This window comes from Neovison vison, chromosome 3, assembly GCF_020171115.1.
Source record: "Neovison vison isolate M4711 chromosome 3, ASM_NN_V1, whole genome shotgun sequence".
NCBI lineage: Eukaryota > Metazoa > Chordata > Mammalia > Carnivora > Mustelidae > Neogale > Neogale vison.
In genome coordinates this window covers 39,182,761-39,201,152 of record NC_058093.1, presented here as the reverse complement: position 1 = coordinate 39,201,152, position 18,392 = coordinate 39,182,761, and the positions used below count along the sequence as shown (strand labels likewise).

General features: G+C 54.3%; 1 protein-coding gene across 1 annotated transcript; it reads left to right on the top strand.

Moving 5' to 3' along the window:
• Positions 1-331: 331 nt before the first annotated feature.
• On the top strand, positions 332-1,373 carry GPR55 (G protein-coupled receptor 55). Its single transcript, XM_044240872.1, has one exon. The coding sequence runs from the start codon at positions 340-342 to the stop codon at positions 1,300-1,302; it is 963 nt and encodes a 320-aa protein (XP_044096807.1). The 5' UTR covers positions 332-339; the 3' UTR covers positions 1,303-1,373.
• The last annotated feature ends 17,019 nt before the right edge of the window (positions 1,374-18,392 follow it).

Genomic DNA, 18,392 nt, shown 5'->3' with positions numbered 1-18,392 from the left:
AGCCATTCTGGGCCAGGGTTTGGACTTTCAGCAGGAGTTCTGATTGAAAACAAGGGACAGATGTTCACACACACTTCGTTTTTGTAAAAGAGAAAGGCTTGTGTACACCTGTGCATGCGTGAGCGCCTGTGTGTGAGAGAGAGAGTTTGGAATGAAATACACAAAAAGGTAACAGCCCTTATAACTGGGCAGCAGGATTAGAGGCAATTTTCTTTCTAGCGTTTTCTAATGGTGATTCAGTGGGCATGAATGACTGTGTGATACAGTCCTTTGGATCTGTTGCCTGTAGAGAGCGAGAGGGACTTCATCTCCTGTGTTGTTGGTGTTGTAGGAAAGAACATGAGCCCACAGCTCAACAAGAACCAGAGCTGCTCCTTCAATGAGGTGGATGAGCTGATGCAAACCGTGCAGCTGGCCGTCCACATCCCCACGTTTCTCCTGGGCCTCCTCCTCAATGCATTGGCCATCCGAGGCTTCAGCTCCTTCCTGAAGAAGAGGTGGCCGGATTACGCCGCCACCTCCATCTACATGATCAACCTGGCCGTCTTCGACCTGCTGCTGGTGCTATCCCTTCCGTTCAAGATGGCGCTGTCCAACGTGCGTGCCACCCCTCCTTTCTTCTGTACCTTGGTGGAGTGCTTCTACTTCGTCAGCATGTACGGGAGCGTCTTCACCATCTGCTTCATTAGTCTGGATCGATTCTTGGCCATCCAGTACCCGTTCCTGGTCAGCCATCTCCGGTCCCCGAGGAAGATCCTGGGGATCTGTGGCACCATCTGGGTCCTGGTGTGGGCCGGGAGCATCCCGATCTATAGCTTCCACGGGAAGGTGGAGAAGTACACGTGCTTCCACAACATGTCCGACGGCACCTGGAGCGCCAAGGTCTTCTTCCCCCTTGAGGTCTTCGGCTTCCTTCTTCCAATGAGCGTCATAGGTTTCTGTTCCTCCAGGAGCATCTGCATCCTGGTCGGCCGTCGGGACCTCACCCAGGACTGGGTCCAGAAGAAGGCCTGCATCTGGACGATCGCAGCCAGTCTGGCTGTCTTTGTGGTCTCCTTTCTTCCCATCCACCTGGGCTTCTTCTTGCAGTTCCTGGTGCGGAATGGCTTCATCGTGGAGTGCAGCTCCAAGCAGAGCATCAGCTTGTTCTTGCAGTTGTCCATGTGTTTCTCCAACGTCAACTGCTGCCTCGATGTCTTCTGCTACTACTTTGTCATTAAAGAGCTCCGCATGGACATCATGGCCCCCCGGCCTTCCAGGGCCCAGCTGGTCCTCCAGGATACCATGACCACCAGGGGCTAAGGAAAGAAAGACTGATGCAGAGGAAGGAAACCCCAGCCCCAGATTCTGATAGCAGATACCCTGTTGCAAGGTTTTTGATGTGATGGACGAATGTGGCACATGACTGGTATCTTTCCCTTTCAATGCTCACTGAACACGGTCTTTGCTCATTGTGTCCCAAAGACGTTTCCCCCACACACAGACAGCTCAACATAAATTACCCAGTATTTCGGAGTCTCTGAAGGACCTGAGAACCATGTGAATTCTTTACTTCTGCGTGAGGCAGGAGAATTGAAAAGACAGAGACCATCTGAGCGAGGCTGTTTCCCAGCTCCCCCCATCCTTCTGTTAGACTGGGAGATTCTGGAAAGGAAGAGAGAGGCATTAGGAGAGAGAACCAAGAGGGTTGGTCGAGGAGACTTGTAGTTCTCCCTCCCTTCTCAGGCTCTGGCGGCCAGTAACTTCACAGCTAGCGGGGGTGATGAGAACAGAACAAGGATATACAGAGAGCCCACGTTTCCTATGGGAAAGAAAGGCCCAGAAAGCCAGCCAAGCCTTCCTGTGCCCACAAGAAGGCAGCAGAAGGATGAGGGAAGCTGAGGTGAACCGGGCCATGGAAACTATAGCTTGTGATTGACAAGCCTAGGAGAGGGGACTTTCCTGAACGTGACCGGCTTGCTACCTTGAACGGACTAGGAGGCTGTTCGTGAGGCTGTTTCACTGAGAACGAGGAGAAACAGGCTTGACTGGGGTCCACCAGAGGAGAATAAGGACCCTGTGCCTGTCTCGCCCACCCGAGTCCTGTCTGGGCGGCTGGCTGGGTGGCACTGTCCACAGGACTGTCCCTCTCCAGGGAGGGATCGGAGAAACCATTTGATGGCACACAGCTCCTGGCGGTTCCTGGCTGGAGACTGTCAACCGTGGAAATCACCATCCGGCCCTGGCTTCTCGAATGATCTCAAAGAGGGTCTGCCGAGACCACCGCAAGCCTTCTGATTACTCAGGCTGCTCCAGAGAGCCGACCGATTACAAGCATGAACTGTGGGGTGGTTTGGCAAGACAGGGTGAGTGGGATGAGATGGAAGAGGTGAGCTTTGTGTGAAAAAGGGGGAGGTCTGGAGGAAGCAAAGAACCACTTTCTACCTGTAGGTAAAGCAGCTTCCACCGCTAAGTGGTGGATGGAAGGTAGGGTGGCAGGGTGGCGGGGAAGAGGGTGGTTTGGGTAAAAGCCTGACAGGAGGTGGAGGCGGAGGCGGAGATCGGGCGATAACCCCAGGCTTGCAGCTCCGGGGCTCCTGTGAAGGGGGTGGTGATGGAGGGACGGGGAGGAAGGATGGAGGGCAGAACTGCTTCCTGCTTGAGAATCCCCGGCTCGACCGAGGGCCATCCAAGGCTGGAGCCTCTCTACCTCCTGCTTTGGTCACAGCTGACTTGGTGGTCAGGGGCAGGAAAGGGCGAGGAAGCAAGTGTCAATGGTGGGGTGGAAATGGGTGCGGAGGTGTGATCCCAGCCAGGATCAGAGGCTCCCGCCCTGCACGCTGGGCCTCCAGGGGGCAGCAGCCCAGGGCAGGGGTCCTGCAGACCCAGCCACCCCAAGGTGCCTGCAGCGCCATGGCCATCCCGCCCAGAGGCTCTAAGGAAGCCAGGCTGTTACATACAGCAGATGCTGGTGCCAGATGGGGCTCAGAGCCCAGGGATGTGTGCGGTCAGCCCTCTCCAGTTTCTGTCTCTGCACTGGGGGCCCATCATGAGGCGCTCACATCTCCTCGTGTACTTCGGGTCAGACAGGCTTCCTAAGAAGAGGAGACAGCAGTGCCCTGACCACCTGTCACGCCTGTGATGTTCATCAACATAAAATTTTGTCTCATGGGTAGCCTGCCCCTGCCAGAGCTGGGTGACAGAGGAGGCGGGAGGGGAGGAGAGGTCCATGAGTGGTGTAAGTCCTTGGAGGGGGACAGCAGTATCAGGTCGGTGTGGTGACTGTGGGCTTGTTGTGGGAGCCTTGGAGACCCCCTGACTGATGCCAACACACTGGGGGAGAACACAGGCCTCCTCTCTCTCCTTGCAGACCCCTCCTGGTCTGTAAGTCACAGAGGACTCATCAGGGCCTGTGGGAGTGGGTTTGGACCCAGGACCTCAGGCCAGGCTGCTCTGCCGGCTGCTCTTCACACTCAGTCCAGCGGGCATGGGAGGGGCAGAGGTCAGGGCCAGGGTTAAGGCTGGGTGCTGAGGCATCCAGGGGCCCTCTCCTGCCAGCAAGGGGCGGTCAGTGAGTTGCGGAACTCTGAGCTCAGCTGTAGAAATGGCTGAAATGCCTGTCGGTAAAGGAGTCTTGGGGTTATTCGGCCGTCAGCGTGACCAAGGTTTTCCTCCCAGCCCAGAAAAACCCAAGAGATACTTGTAATAGGTACATGCATGAAAGTAGCACAATTTATTGGGAAAATGATCTGATTAATCGGATTTGCCAAATAAACGGATTTCTGTGGTGCTGTGTGACGTGGTCATGAGGAGCACTTGGGCAGACCTGGCTCCAGGGGAGAGCCGGCCGCTGAAGGCCCTTGCCTGGTGACATGGCCATCTTGGCCAAAGGAGCCAAGAAGGGCTCAAGCTGGAGGGGCCGCATGGATGCCGAGTACAGGAGTACAGGAGTACCCTGAGATTGCTCCCAGCACAGCTCCCTACATCCCTACACCCACTTGTGTACTTGGCTCCCTGTGGCAGCAGCTGGGCCGCAAAGAACCCCTGCACCCAGGCCCAGCTGCTGTCCCTCCAGGACTGAGCCCGCCACACCCACTCCCTCCATCATGTCCCACCACCATCGTGACTCTGGAGCTGCTTCCAAGGGCCTGGGCTCCTTTTACAGACATTGTGTGGCCCAGCATAGGTGGCCTGCTGACCCCCAATGGGTGAAAGACACAGGGCCAGCCCCCCAGATGTCCTTCGCTGTGCACCCTCCCTTCACCAACTACCTGTGGTGTGAGTCTGACTCTCCCAGGTTAAATTTGAGTTTTCTGTCATGGCTCCTGACGTGAGAATCCTGCTTGCCTATCCAGAGCTTCCGGAGAATGGGAGCTCTTAGGTGCTGGCCCAGACCACCTCTTTCTCCTAAATTCCCCACAACCTCGGGCATAGCTAAGTTGTGGCCTGGGTGCTACAGGCTGGCTGGGGACATCCCCACTCTGGACAGTTGCTATGTGTCTCCCCTCAACCCCCAAATCCATATTTTGGAGTCCTAACCCCCAGTATGACAGTATTTGGAAATGGGGCCTTTGGGACATACATTGTTTTAGATGAGGTCCTGAGCTTGGAGCCTTCACAATGCGATTGGTGTCCTTATGGAAGAGCCACCAGAGTTTTTTTTGCTTTTTTCTCCTCCACTGCATGCACAGAGAAAGGCTGTGTGAGGACGTGAGGAGAAGGTGGCCATTTGCAACCCAAGGAGGGAGCCCTTGGCTGACGTCAAACCCGGTGGTACCTCGATCCCGGGCGTCCAGCCTCCAGAACAGTGAGACATACTCCTGTTGTCAAAGTCTGTGGTATCTTGTTACGACAGGCCAAGAAGATCAATGCCACAGCCATCTCCTCTGACCCAGGAGCCACCTCCCGTCTGGGCCGTGTCCCCTCCAGGGCAGGACTGACATTCCTTTGGGGATATCAGCCCTGGAGGGACATTTGAGAGGCAGAATGCTGGTCCGTGAGCTCCATGGTCCTCTTGCATCCCTCTCTGTGGAGCCTGTGAAACTGAAAGACCACAGCCTTGTAGCAAGTTGCCACAAATAAAGCCTAACTGCAAAGCTGCTTGAAAAGGCTGAGGGCTGGCAGGTGACCATGGAGACCAGCAGAGGCTAAAAGAGCTTCAATTAATAGGTCGGTGAGGAGAGCCTGGTATGCAGAGCCGTCCCGGGGTAGGGACACAGGCATCTGCACTCAGGTACCACGTGGAGATGGGGGAGATTCCCACATGGAACTGTCTTCCAGTTCCATGGGAACTGGCGGGAGCCCCGCTGCTTAGGGGGCGGGGGCTCAAGACCCAGAAGAGTAGCACTTTGTGGGGTGGGGGGTTGGAAACGCCCCTACAACCACCATCACAGCCCCTCTCTCCTTTTCCCACCTGCAGCCGGCTTCCCCGTGAGCCCAGGACGCACCACCTTGAACGGGTCTCTGTGGGAGTGTGGGCGGCAGGGCGTGGAGTGTGGGTCTTGAAGCAGGACACAAGGATGCCCCTCCCCCTGGCCAGTTTGAGCCTGAGCATCCCATCCCCTGCCAAGAGCCTGCAAGACGTGTCCTCTCCACAAAGCCGCCGCCGGCCCCTTGCTCCAGAGCTACAACCTGAGTGCGGGCTCTGTGCTTTGAAGTCTTGGAAGGAAGATTTGAAGCCTTGTCACTTCAAAGCCTGATGTCGGTTCTGCTTGGTGGAGGGGCCCCGACTTCACCTGGAGGCCTCAGACAGCCTTTGTTCTTCGGAGACCATCACCGGGGCAAGCGTCACCAAGATGCTCCCTTTGAGGGGAAGCTGTTGAGACAGAGGTTCCGGGGGACACCTGCAGTCACGCAAACCCAACAAAGCCCATCCCCCAGTGACAGACCTATTCTCCAAGGACAGCTCGGGCGGTACCTCCGTGTCAGTGATGGTGACATGTCTGTGTGTCCAGCGGAGGCCACAGGGGATGGAGGAGAGATACGCAGGAATCGGATGGCCCCAGGCTCCAAGATCCTAGGATCCCAGCGGCTTCTCATGGACGGTGTCTTCCCCATGGCATGATGCTGACTTGGGGACCACACCGTGTCCAGGAACCCAGGGATCGTGTGGGAGGTTCAGGGCCAAACCACAGCTCTGTCGGTGGGTGGTGGGGTTTCCCCGCAGGGCAGACAGGCCTTCCGAACTAGAGGCCTGGCCCCACATCGGTGGGGACACCTCACCCTCCACAGGGAGCACTGGGCTCCCATCTCTGGGTGTGGCCACCTCTGGGGACGGATATGGGCCCTTTTGCTTGGTTTTTCCTCCGTTTTCTGTAAGTCTTGGGCTTGGACTTCAAGGGGCAGCTGGAGCTGAATTCTCATGGACGGGGATCCAGCGTGTGCCGCTGCGTGGGGCATGGCCGAAAGGAGACGTGTGGGGAACTTGGCAGGAAGAGAACCCAGAAATACCTGGGGAGGATAGCCCAGCAGAAGAATGGACTCCCTGCCTTGAGGGCCTCAGAGCAGCGAGACAGTGGGTCCTCCTTGAAGGGGGTCTGGATGCACCCCATAAGTTGCGCCCAGAGGAGAGCAGGCAGAACGCTGGGTGAGCAGCTCACGCCACTCATCTGGATCTACTCCGGGAGGAGAGGTTGGGGCTGCACATGTGGCTAAGCCTGAGACATAGAGAGGCCGAGTCTCAGTCAGGGTGGGAACCCACAGAGGGCGGAGTGAGTGGCCTCCTTCTGGGAAGGAATGCGGAATGTGGAATGGGAAGGTAGACAGAGTCCCTGGGAGCAAAGAGAGCCAGGGACCTTGGTGCCAAGTGTGGAGCCTTTAGACAAGTCAGACCCAGTGTCCTTGCTTTGAAGTGCCTTGGAGACTTTCCGAGGGCATGAGTTGGTTCAGGGTAGAGCCCCAACTTGAGGGGGCAGGGAGCGGGTGGTGGGCTTTCTCAGCACTCAGCTGGTGGTCTTCAGCTTCCGGGACCTGGCAGGCACTGGAGGTTAGTGGAGAGAGCCTCAGGGCCAGTGACAGGAATGATTTGATTCCAAGGACAAGGCCGCACATCACCTCCCCACGCCTCCCACCTCCCTCAGGAAGGGGACTGAATGTGTGTGTCCCGCCCCCCAAATTCATATGTTGAAATCCTCACCTCCAATAGGATGAAACTAGGAGGTGGGGACTTTGGGAGGTGATTAGGTCATGAGGGCCCTGAGGAGAGACCGTAAGAGCCCCTTGCTCCTCCTGTCACGTGACAACACAGCAACGAATCGTAGTCTGTGAAGAGAGAGGGCTATCCACAGATCCCGGCCATGCTGGCACCTGGATCTTGTACTTCCGGCCTCCAGAACTGTGGAAAAATAAATGGCTATTGTTGAAGGCCCCAGCCTGTGGTGGTATGCTACAGCAGCCTGAAATAAGATGGTACCTAGTGTAGCAAGGAGTTGTTCATGAGATTGAGAAAATGTTATTTACCAAAACCCCCCTGCAGGAAAACAAACAAACAAAAACTTATTTGGGAAAGCCCCTGGGGGTGAAAGTGGGAGAAGCTGTTCCAAGAGAGGATTTATTGCTTCAGAAAGGGAGGAAGGAAGAAAGGAGACCAGAGGTGGCCAGGGAGCCAGAAAGAACCAGAGGATGGCAGAGGGCATGTGTCACTTGGAAAATCTCTAGTAAATGATGGAAAGTTGTGCAGTGCGCATCATGAGCAGATGTGCAAACAGGGATGGGAGGCTTGGCAGCCGGCAGCTGATTATCAGCCCAGGAGTGTGTGGCTGTCACAGGGCTGGCTCTCTTCCCCCTCAAGGCTGTGACACTGGGGTCCCAGTCAGGCTTATCCAAGCCTGCAAGGGGCAGGGAGCTGGGGTGCCTCCGGGAGACGAAAGGTTGCTCGGTGCCTGTGGGATCAGAGCAGCTCACGGGCTGAACATTGGACTCCCCAAGACTATCTTCCTCTTTTGGCCAGAGCTGGCCATGACCCTGAGCTACACTCAGCCCCAGGCTCCCAAGGTCTTGGAGACAGCCAGACTGAGAATGAGGAAAGCTCAGGAGCTGGGTCAAAAGGTCAAGGCTGACTCCCTGCTCCAGCCCTGACCTTGCTTTCCTATGGCCAGCGACACACTTCAGCTCTGCCTAGGAGGTAGCCACCCGTGCAAAATATCTGGCACTGGTGAGGGCTCAATAAACAGAATTTATTTCAAATTCGAATTGAAATTATTTTGATTTCGAATTGAATTAGAATCGTGGCGAGCTCCTCTTTTTAAAAAAGGAAGAAGTGGCGGCTAGTTGCTGTCAGTGTAGGCCACAGGTCAGTTTTGTACCATGGATTCCTCCTGCAGTCTGGAGAGGCTTATGGGCTTTCCCCAGGATAGCAGTTTTATTATTTTTAAAATTTTTTGTTTTTTATATTTATATAAATATAAATTAATATTTTATATTATTAATATTATTTTTATATTTATTTTATTATTTTTAAGGATTTATTTATTTATTTGAGAGGGAGAGAGAGCACGGGAGCAGAGAGAGGAGCAGAGGGAGAGGCAGAGAGAGAATCTCAAGCAGATTCCCACCCAGGGCAGAGCCCCGTGCAGGGCTTGGTCCCACAACCCTGAAATGGAGCCGAAATCAAGAGTCCAATACCCAACCAACTAAGCCATCCAGGGGTCCCCAGGTTAGAAGTTTTAAAGGCATAAAGTAAGATGTATAAGATCACTAAGGAAACCCAATATACTGAAATACAGTCACCAAAATTTAAAAATTGTGATATGGCCACAGGTGCACTTCTGTTTTCGGGCCTTGCTTACGAAGTTCTGGTACCAGGCTTAATAGCTATCATAATTTGGGGTCAGCTATGAGCGGAGCTGAAACAATATTTTGAAATCTCAGCAGCAGCTGTGGAGTGATGTGACATTTGCTGTGACTTCTGTTGGTGGCAAAGTCCCAGGGACCGTCTCCATGACTGCAGTGTGATGCCTGCTCACATGGTGAAAGGAAATGACACTTTCAATTAGCAATTAGTGAAAATAAGTGTGTAATGGTTTTCCCCGGCCAGTTCCTGACTCTTCTGAGTTCGATGCCTGACCTCCAGGTTAAGAACTCCTGCTTTAGGGACGCCTGGGTGGCTCAGCTGGTTAAGCGGCTGCCTTCCGCTCGGGTCATGATCCCAGCATCCTGGGATCCAGTCCCACATCGGATTGATTCCTTGCTCGGTGGGGAGCCTGCTTCTCCCTTTGCCTCTGCCTGCCTCTCTGTTTGCCTATGCTCATGCTCTCTCTCTCTCTCTCTCTCTGACAAATAAATAAATAAAATCTTAAAAAACAAAAAACAAACAAAAAAACCTCCTGCTTTAGGCAGAGTCCCTGGAAACAGATGTTCTTCCTCAGGAGAAGGATCACCTGTGTGCCCTCTTGGGTACACAAATGTGGGACACCAGAGTGACATTCTTTTCCTCTTGGGGTTGTAAGCACTGGGGCTCAGCAGAAGCTGGTCGGCCCCGGCTGGTGTGTAGCCCCTTAAGGTGGGGGTCGTTCGTATCTCCACCCCTGATCTCCGATAGGCAGAGCTGGGCGCACTATGTCAGGTGTGCTAGGGCTGACCCAAGGAGCAGTGGCAGGGAAGAACAGTTTGGCCGTCAAAGTAAGTCACCTTGAGTAAAGGGGGGAGGGTGACATGCTGTTCGCACTTAAAAGGAGGGGGGCCTGAGGGGCGCAGGGAATGTGGATGACGCAGGAGATCCTTTCCCAGCCAGCCACCCTGCCTGGAGGATGGTGTTTTAGGAAATGACGGAAGGGGTGTGTCAAGAACACCGTTGGGGCCTCGGAGACCGCTGTGCGAGCAAGCTTCCACAGTGACACCTAGTGGCATCAGGAGGCAACGGCAGCCGTGGGTTCTTGGGACCCTGCTTCTGTGAGGAAGCCAAGCCGACCCCCTCTTTGGGGTGGGGAGAACCCTTGGGTTTGGGGAAAGTTGGGGCCACTCCCCTGCCCAGGGAATTTGGGCAAGAAAAAAAAAGGTAAACAGATTTGTAATCTAAGTTGGTGAAGCGAGGCATACCAGTTGCTTCACTGTCATTATATTATGTATTTTATTATTATTACTGTTCTTCCAATGTGTTGATATAATGAGTTCCACTCGCAGAGGATGACCTTGCCCAAACTTATGCCAAAGTTCTTGGAGGCACATTACTGTCACACCATAAAGCATCTCCAAGGTCTTATCCTGCCAGCAGCTCCAGTTTTTGGCAGGATCATGAATTGTTTCCCTACTCTTCCCTCCCACCTCCCATCCTCCCATGCCCCCTTCCCACGCTCACTGCTCCCCACTCCACCCAGGCCATCCGTCCTCTTTCTGCTCTTCATCATCGGCCCCTAGGAGTCATTACTCCCCATATAAGTGGTTGGTCATATGATTTTTCTGTCTTGGGACATTTACCATAAAACCAGGAGAAAACTGTAATTCAAACAGACAGCAAAGGGAAGGCTCTTTTAGAGATACTCACCCACAGACCACCCCCCACCCTGCATTTAAAGTTCCAACAAAGATATGCACAGGTGAGGTGATACGCTGATTGTTAAGGTTGTGGGGCATCTGGAACCACCAAACGTGGAGAGGGGTCTGCACAGGGCAAGTGAGAGATCCCTTGTCAGGGGATGGGGCTCAGGTAGATTTTAAATTTCTGTGTTATAATCTGTCTCCATTACCCGTGGCTTCCCATAAAGTCCCCCACACTCAGTAGCCTTCTGACCGTTGTCATTTACAGGAGAAAGGAAACTGGAGATTTCCCACATGGGCTCAGACCCACAGACTTGTAGGACCAGGGCTAAGGTGGAGAATCAAGCGGTTTCCCCCCAAGACTTCTAGAACTGTGGTGGGGAGTGCCAGGGTCCCACTGACATGGGATGAAATCACAAAGCTTCCATAAGCTGAGGACTTGGGGCCAGCCCTAGGCGTATCCAGGACTTGCCTTCAAAGGGAACTGCTTTACAGATGTGGAAACACAGAAAGCAGAGGCGTGAGTGGCCCCTGCTTTCTTTCTTTTTTTTTTTTAAGATTTTATTTATTTATTTGACAGAGAGAGATCACAAGTAGGCAGAGAAGCAAGCAGAGAGAGAGGAAGGGAAGCAGGCTCCCTGCTGAGCAGAGAGCCCGACGCGGGACTCAGTCCCAGGACCCTGAGATCACGGGAAGGCAGCGGCCTAACCCACTGAGCCACCCAGGCACCCCTGGCCCCTGCTTTCTGATTCCCAGATAAGTGCTCTTTCCAGGGCAGCACCATGGGTTTCTGTGCCCTTGCCCACCCTCTCCGAGCCCACTCAGGCTCTTCAGAGATCCTGCACCGTCACAGGGTGACCCCTCTGCTCCCCATCACAGGTTAGCACCAGCTCACCTGCCAGCCTCTGCCCACCGATCTGCACCTGGTAGGGAACAGATTTAACCCTCTCCTGGTCTGTTCTGCCTCATTTGGCCCTCCAAGGCACTCTGCAGCAGGCAAGGAGTTCTAAATAAAGACGGTCCTTCCTAATCGTCGCTCACAGCAGAGCCCATAAACACCTGGGGATTGATGATGGCAGACACCACCATTGCCCCCAACCCTTGCTTCAAACTAGGGGCAACTGGAGGCTTGGCTCCCCCTGGATCAGGAGTGCAGGCAGCACCTACCGGAGATAAGTGAAAGCCAGAGTCCTGGCCCAGGAACTTCATCCCAGCTGGGTGAGGGAGCCTTAGCCACCCTTGGTAAATGTCATAGTAATGCTAGGGTAACTGAGAAGTCTCGTATTGCCACTTACAAATAAGGTCCCATTTCTCCTCAAGTTCAAATAGCAACTCTAAGCCCCCAATATTAGGGGAAAACGCACTTGAGGCTTGGGTCAAAATTTTTTGTGATAGGGGCACCTGGTTGGCACAGTTGTTAAGTGTCTGTCTTCAGCTCAGGTCATGATCCCAGGGTCCTAGGATTGAGCCCTGCACCGGGTTCCCTGCTCAGTGGGGAGCCTGATTCTCCCTCTCCTGCTTCCCCGTACTTATGTTCCCTCTCTCACTAACTTTCTCTGTCATAAATAAATAAAATCTTTAAACAAAAAATTTCTGATGATAGCATCACACAGCCATTCAAAAAGTGCTGAATTTGAGTAAGCGAGACTCGAGGGCAGGTCTTGGGCTCTGGAAGTCCTATGTGGCCCAAAAGAGATGGTGAAGACATGGACTCCAGAAACTCTGGTGAAAAGTGGAGATGAAAGTGTCCCATAAAATGTGAAAGTAGAAAGGAGCGGCATTTCCAAATTAATGTATTTATTATTTACCTTCTATGGAATTCAAATAGGTATTTAAAAACGATCACATGGGAACTCTACAAGAGACATTTAAACAGTTGCATGCTTACCCTCATAGTTGCTATATGCAAGTTGAATCTTCATATTTGGAAAAATGACTTCTCTTGTGTGTGCATCTTCTTCTTCTTCTTCTTCTTCTTTTAAGGTTTTATTTATCTATGTGGGAGAGAGAGACAGAGAGTGAGTGAGCATGAGCAGAGGGAAGGGAAGAGGGAGAGACAAGCAGACTCCCTGCTGAGCATGGAGTGGGGCTCGATCCCAGGACCCCAAGATCATGACCTGAACCGAAGGCAGACACTTAACTGACTGGGTCAGCAAATGCTGTGTGCCTCTTCTCCTCCTCTTCCTCCTCCTCCTCCTTCTTCTTTAATATTTTATTCATTTATTTGACAGAGAAAGAGAGAGATTACAAGTGGGCAGAGAGGCAGGCAGAGAGAGAGGGGGAAGCAGGCTCCCCGCTGAGCAAAGAGCCAGATGTGGGTCTCGATCCCAAGACCCTGAGATCAGGACCTGAGCCGAAGGCAGAGTCTTAACCCACTGAGCCACCCAGGTTCCCTGTGTGCCTCTTCTTAATGGCCAAGTGAGAGACGCCTCATTCTCAGGGTTGCCTTAGTTTGGGGCATAGTTGGCCTATGCCTATGGTTCCTGGGGAAACCCAGGTCTGGGTAGGTGCAGCCAATCCAGATTCTTCTGATGGAATACGAAAGCAGAGGGGGTGGCATTCCCACAGAGGCAGTGTCTGGGCTAATGCCTGCTTCCCTGTCACAGCTGAGTGACCCAAGGGCCCAGGGCTAGGGGTTACCCCCAGCATCACATTGCCATCCGTTCTCACTCCTGGAGGGAAGCTGAGGGAGGTCCCCAGGTGGCTGCCGTCACCCGCAGGCGTGTCCTCGGCAAGTCCCCTGAACTTGGAGCCGCTCCTACTTACATGGGTTAGCTCAGGCCGGTTTCTCTTGCAGGCAAAAAGAGCCCTCCTGTGAAGGGAAGGGAGGTTTCCTCCTCCAGAAGGAGAAAGCTGGTTGTGGGCGTATGGGAGGGGGGCTCCTGGATGTAGGTGGGACTAGGAGATTCCCTTTCTGTTGGGGGATGAGGAGCAGTATCCTATGGACAGACAAGCCTCAGAGCCACAAGGGTAAGCCCTTTCTGATAATCTCACCTCGTTCCTTGGGAAACACTGGATTAGGGTCTTTTTTTTTTTTTTTTTTTGGATGTGTGGAGGGAAACCAGTGGCCATAAATTACCCCCAGGGGGCAAGGGGGAAGCACAAAGTCTTCCCTTCCCTGGGGTCCAGGAGGCAGAGCCCTGAGGTGGGGGTGGGGGGACCGCTAAGGGCCCTGTCCGCAGAGACCAGGGTCGTCTCCGGAAGCTGCTCTGAGTTCCCTGGGTGCTCGGGAGCCGCCTCTGGTGGGTGTTGCGTCTCCACTATGAACACCGAGGCGGGTACCTGGTCCAGATCTGGCCCCTGGCAGCTGCCACCTGAAGGTCAAAGAGGTGATGGGAACCTCCCCCTTCCCCACATCTCCAGGGGATTCTCACTGTCCTCAGGTCTCAACTTGGACACACATCTGTCTGGAAAGCCTTCCCTGACTTCCAAGCCCCGGCGAGGCCCTTCCTACATGTCCCCGTGGTATTCTGGCTTCTCACATGGAACTGAGGTGTGGAGGGTCTTTGGCTACAGGGAGAACTCAGTCAAGTTCCTTCGAGAAGAACAGGTGAGGATGCTAACTATACAATTTTGTAAACTTACTAAAAATTACTGCTTGAATAAGGAAGGAGAGAAGGAAGGAGGGAGGGAAGGAGGAAAGGGAAGCAAGGATGAATATGGAAATAAAGCCAACGGGACTCTGCCCTCCATTGCAAGGCCCCCACAGACCCACAACAAGACCTCCCTGGACAGGCCTCATGGGGCCTGGAACAGGGCTCAGTGCTTGGAAGGGCTAGAAGTTTCCAGAAAGTTTACTGACTCTGCTCTCCCCCTTCTAGTCTCTCGTCTCTGTCTCCCACCACCACCGTCCCTCCAAATGACCTCTCTTTATGCTGGCCGGTCCCCCCATGTTGATCTCTGGCATCCTGAGGACTGGCCACCTGTGGGTCAGGCGCTCCCCGTGGATCCAGTCAGCCATGGCGGGGGCATCATGGGGGCCACACAGTGGGTGACATGGTCACCTATGGAGCTGCTCCCTCCAGCAGGGGCCTGACAGGTGTCCTGAGGTTCTGCGCATCTGTCCCTGCCCCTAAGCCACTACCTGTGGTCTTCCTGGAACAGTCACTCCTGTCTGTAGTCTCTGTGGCCACTTTCGGGTGACAACCACAGAGCAGAGTAAGTTATGACAGAGACTGTAGGGTCTGCAAAGCCTCCAATATTTCCAGTGCGGCTCTTTCCTGACCTCTACGCAGAGAGGTAAGCCCTTGAGATCTGTAAGCTGTAAGCTCACCTCACATTAAACAACCTGGACATTTTCTAAGAAGCGCGGCCTGCTGCGTTTTGGCCAATGAATCCACTCTGGGCTGCTGTGGGGAACTGCATGGCCCACAGAAATGGTCACACACAGAAGCACCTACGTACCAGTAGCAGATTCAGACATCCGGGTAAGAGAGCCAGACACTGCCTGGTGCCCATAGCCGGGCGCTGGAGAGGCCAGGGATTGTGGATTCTGGACGTTACCGAATGGAGCATGGGGATCTCTTTGGGCACCGGTGATGAAGAAAGGCTTCCTGGGAGCTGGAGTCCTGCTGGTCTGGACTGAAAGAAGAGGAAGCCATCGCCGGTAGGGAAGAAGGAAGGCAGTGACTTCATGGGTGCACCAGGCCCCTGGTGCCCCAACATCAACACCAGGGACAATGTGGAGGGGGTCACATAGCGATTCCTGGGCCAGTTTCTGTGGCTGGGGGGAAGAGGGGTGACCAGCCAGCCTAGGTCCTGTGCCCATCTCAGAGGGGGCGAGTGGGAAACCCATTGTGGCTCCAAGAGTGTCCTATGGAATTCTGGGAAGGAAATCAAGAGGGCTTGGTTTTGATTCCTTGGAAAGCAAAGCAGGAAGCAAAGGCTCAAGGGACACTCCCTTGTTAGGGAGGGTGACCTCAGGGAGCAAAAGAGAGGGAGAGGGGAGTGCTGCAGGAAGAAGGACAGGCCAGTTCCAGAGTGCCGCATGGAGCTGGCCTTGGCTTGGTGACAAACCTAGCTGGTTGCTTGGTCTTGTGGGACCGTCCACTGAGAAGCCGTATAAATCACTGGTTCTCCGCATCATCCTCCAGAGGAGAAAAGGAGAAGAATTTGTCCCCAGGCTCCATCTCATGTTGGTCCCTTGCTGTTGTTAATTGTCTGGACTTCTGGCTGAGCTAGAGGGGATGCTGTGTCTCATTCCCTAACATCCAGGGAAACCCCGGAGGCAAGAAATGCACAGCGTGGACCAGAGGCCACTGGGTTGTGTGTGGAGGAAGCCGGTGCACACAAAAGGGGGGGATCTCTGCAGTGGCCGGGGTGGTGGCCAGTGGCCCAAAGATAAGTGAGAGAGGTCCAAAGTAGCCCATGGACATGTCTGATGCAGAGAGAACTTGAAAGTATGAGGGTGGGGAGGATAAAGCTAGAGTGACCACTGTCGTTCTACTGACCAGCGAGGCTCCAGCCTCCAACGGAAGTGGGGACCAGGGTTAATGGCCATTTGCACAAAGAGATAACCAGGGCTGGGGTCATCACCGGGTTGAGGAAAGGTTCACTGTCTCTAGTGAGAACCAAGTCCTTAGCTTCCACGAAAGGAAGCAGCAGAAGGAGCTCCTTTTTGTGGAACCCAGAATGGACTTCAGAGATTGCTCTGCAAATATGGCATTAAGCTAAAAGAAGGCATGAACTCCTGGATGCTTGTTTTCTGGCCTTTAGTAGAGAAATTCTAAAACAGAGCACTTGGGTGTTGTGGTGGGGATCGCAAGATAAACAGCGAGGGTTAAAATTGTGCCAAAAGATCTGGAGGGCTGTAGATGGATGGCAGAAGTAGATGGATGGCAGAACACCTGGAAAGAACCAGGATCTGCCCGTCCCCAGCCCACAGCGGGAGGGAGGAGGGTGGCTTTGTTCTCACCAGGTGCTCTGTTCATCTCACCATATCCTGCTCAAACCCCAGCCTTCCCCTCCACGCCAGAGCCACAAGTCATGGAGCCCAAGGAGCTGGGTTGCATCTCTTGGTCTCAAGGTCAGGTGAGGAGTGGGTGGCCCATGGTGGCTCTGTGTGGGGCTTGGTCACCCTCTCCCTGTGCAGGAAGGTCAAGCCTTTTGCAGTCTGATGGGAAGTTAGCCAAAGTCAAAAAGAGAGGTGAAAAGAGCGACACAGGGGAGTCACCACCCAAGGAGAAACGCTGTAGGCTCCCCCGCTGTGCTTGAGAGCCTGTGTTTGTGTCTCAGGTTAAGTGCAGGTGTATCGGGGCGGAGGCTGACTGGCAGTTCTGTGTGCTCCCAGCGGGGAGGGCCAGCATCCAGCTCGTCTGTCCCTATTCCCCAGACAGCGCTAGGCACACAGCAGGGCTCCAAACCATTTGTTGAATGAATGACTGATATCACCTCCTCACGTTTCCTTTTTGGTTCCATCCCAACCTGTAGCCAGGGTAGGCTGAATGATGCACAGAGAAACTTCTTTTAACGGCTAGGAAACCTGTGCCGACTCTCTCTGTGAGGAGACGGGAGTGGAGGTAGTGCTGGGGCTTCCTTAAGGCTCCAGACTCCCAAGAACAAGCAGTGGGCAGTGTTTTTGCTTGTGGCCCTCGCGCTTCTCCCCTCGCTCCCCACTCCCCAACTCGGCCACCCAACGAAACTGCTGGAGGACAGCTCTCCTAAGCCAGGCCATCGGATTCCCCCAGCTCCGAGCAGCCTGAGGGAGGGGGCCACCCAAGCCCTGGGACTTGGTACAAGTCACCAAAATACTGTCCTTTCCACTTAGTGCTTGCCCCAGTTCTGGTAAATGCAAGTTTTATTAAGCAGCAATGACAAGAGGCAAGAGCACAAAGGCAGAGTTGGAGCAGATCCAACTGGAAATTTTCCTGGTCTCTGAGGCACAATCTCTGCTCAGCGAAGCCTGGCCCGGGGATCCTCGGTGACAGCAGTCTCCTGGGTAACCGTGGGCTGGAACAGAACGGGGAGCTCAGGCCGTCCTGGAGGAGGCCCTCTCTGGAGCCGGCTGGGCAGGCTGTGGGGGGCAGTTCAGCCCTGAGGGGTTCGCGTGGGGCAGGAGCAACCTGGGTGGGCACTGGGGCTCCACCCACACAGGGGGCCTGGAGGGCAGGTGCGCCTGGGTGGTCAGGGGCTAGGGCGTCCTGTGACCCCTGGGATAAGGGAACACTGCTCATATCAGTTGTATCTCACCCCTTCCCCCACAGACGACAATTCACCTGGTCTCCACAGCCCAGGCAGGCCCTGTCCCCATGAACGGGGCCTTTCTGAACAAGGGGCTTCACATCCGGTGGCAGAAGTGGAGGCAATGTCCCTCAGGTTGGGGGGGGGGCGCGTGTACCTCAGACTATAGAAATGGATGGCCTAATGTCCCATCTGGTGGTGGCTGAGTGAGACACTCCAGGAGCAAAGCCCAGACCTGCAGGGACTTTGTTGCTGTGTCTCCTGGGAGAAGGGAACGAAGGGGTTGTGTGTGTGTGGGGGGGGGTGATCTCAGATGAGGACACTAGAGGCAGGTGGGAGACAGGGAGAGGAGACGTTGGAGGCAGAGGCCCAAAGGACCAATGGGAATGCCACCATCTCCTGGACGTTGGGTGTGTTCAGGATTGTCTGATCCTAACGCTGAATTCTTTTGAGCTCTCAGCTGTTCCTAGACATCCTTCCAACTGCTGTGAGCTCAACCGAGAGCTTAATTAGTCCTATGGACAGCCAAGTGGGGAACGATATTGTTAGCCCCAGTTTACAGAAGGGGAAACTGAGACGAGGAGAGCTTAAGTAACTTGCTTACGTGCCCTGTCGCCACAGCCGCTGATACCTGAGGATGGCCCCGACCGTTGTGCCCCTCCCTTGTGCATGTGAACCTCCCCTCCCCTCAGGAGGTGGCTCTCGTGTCCCCTCTTTCTGAATCTGCATTAGGCCCAGAGCTGCTTTGCCCAGTAGAATGA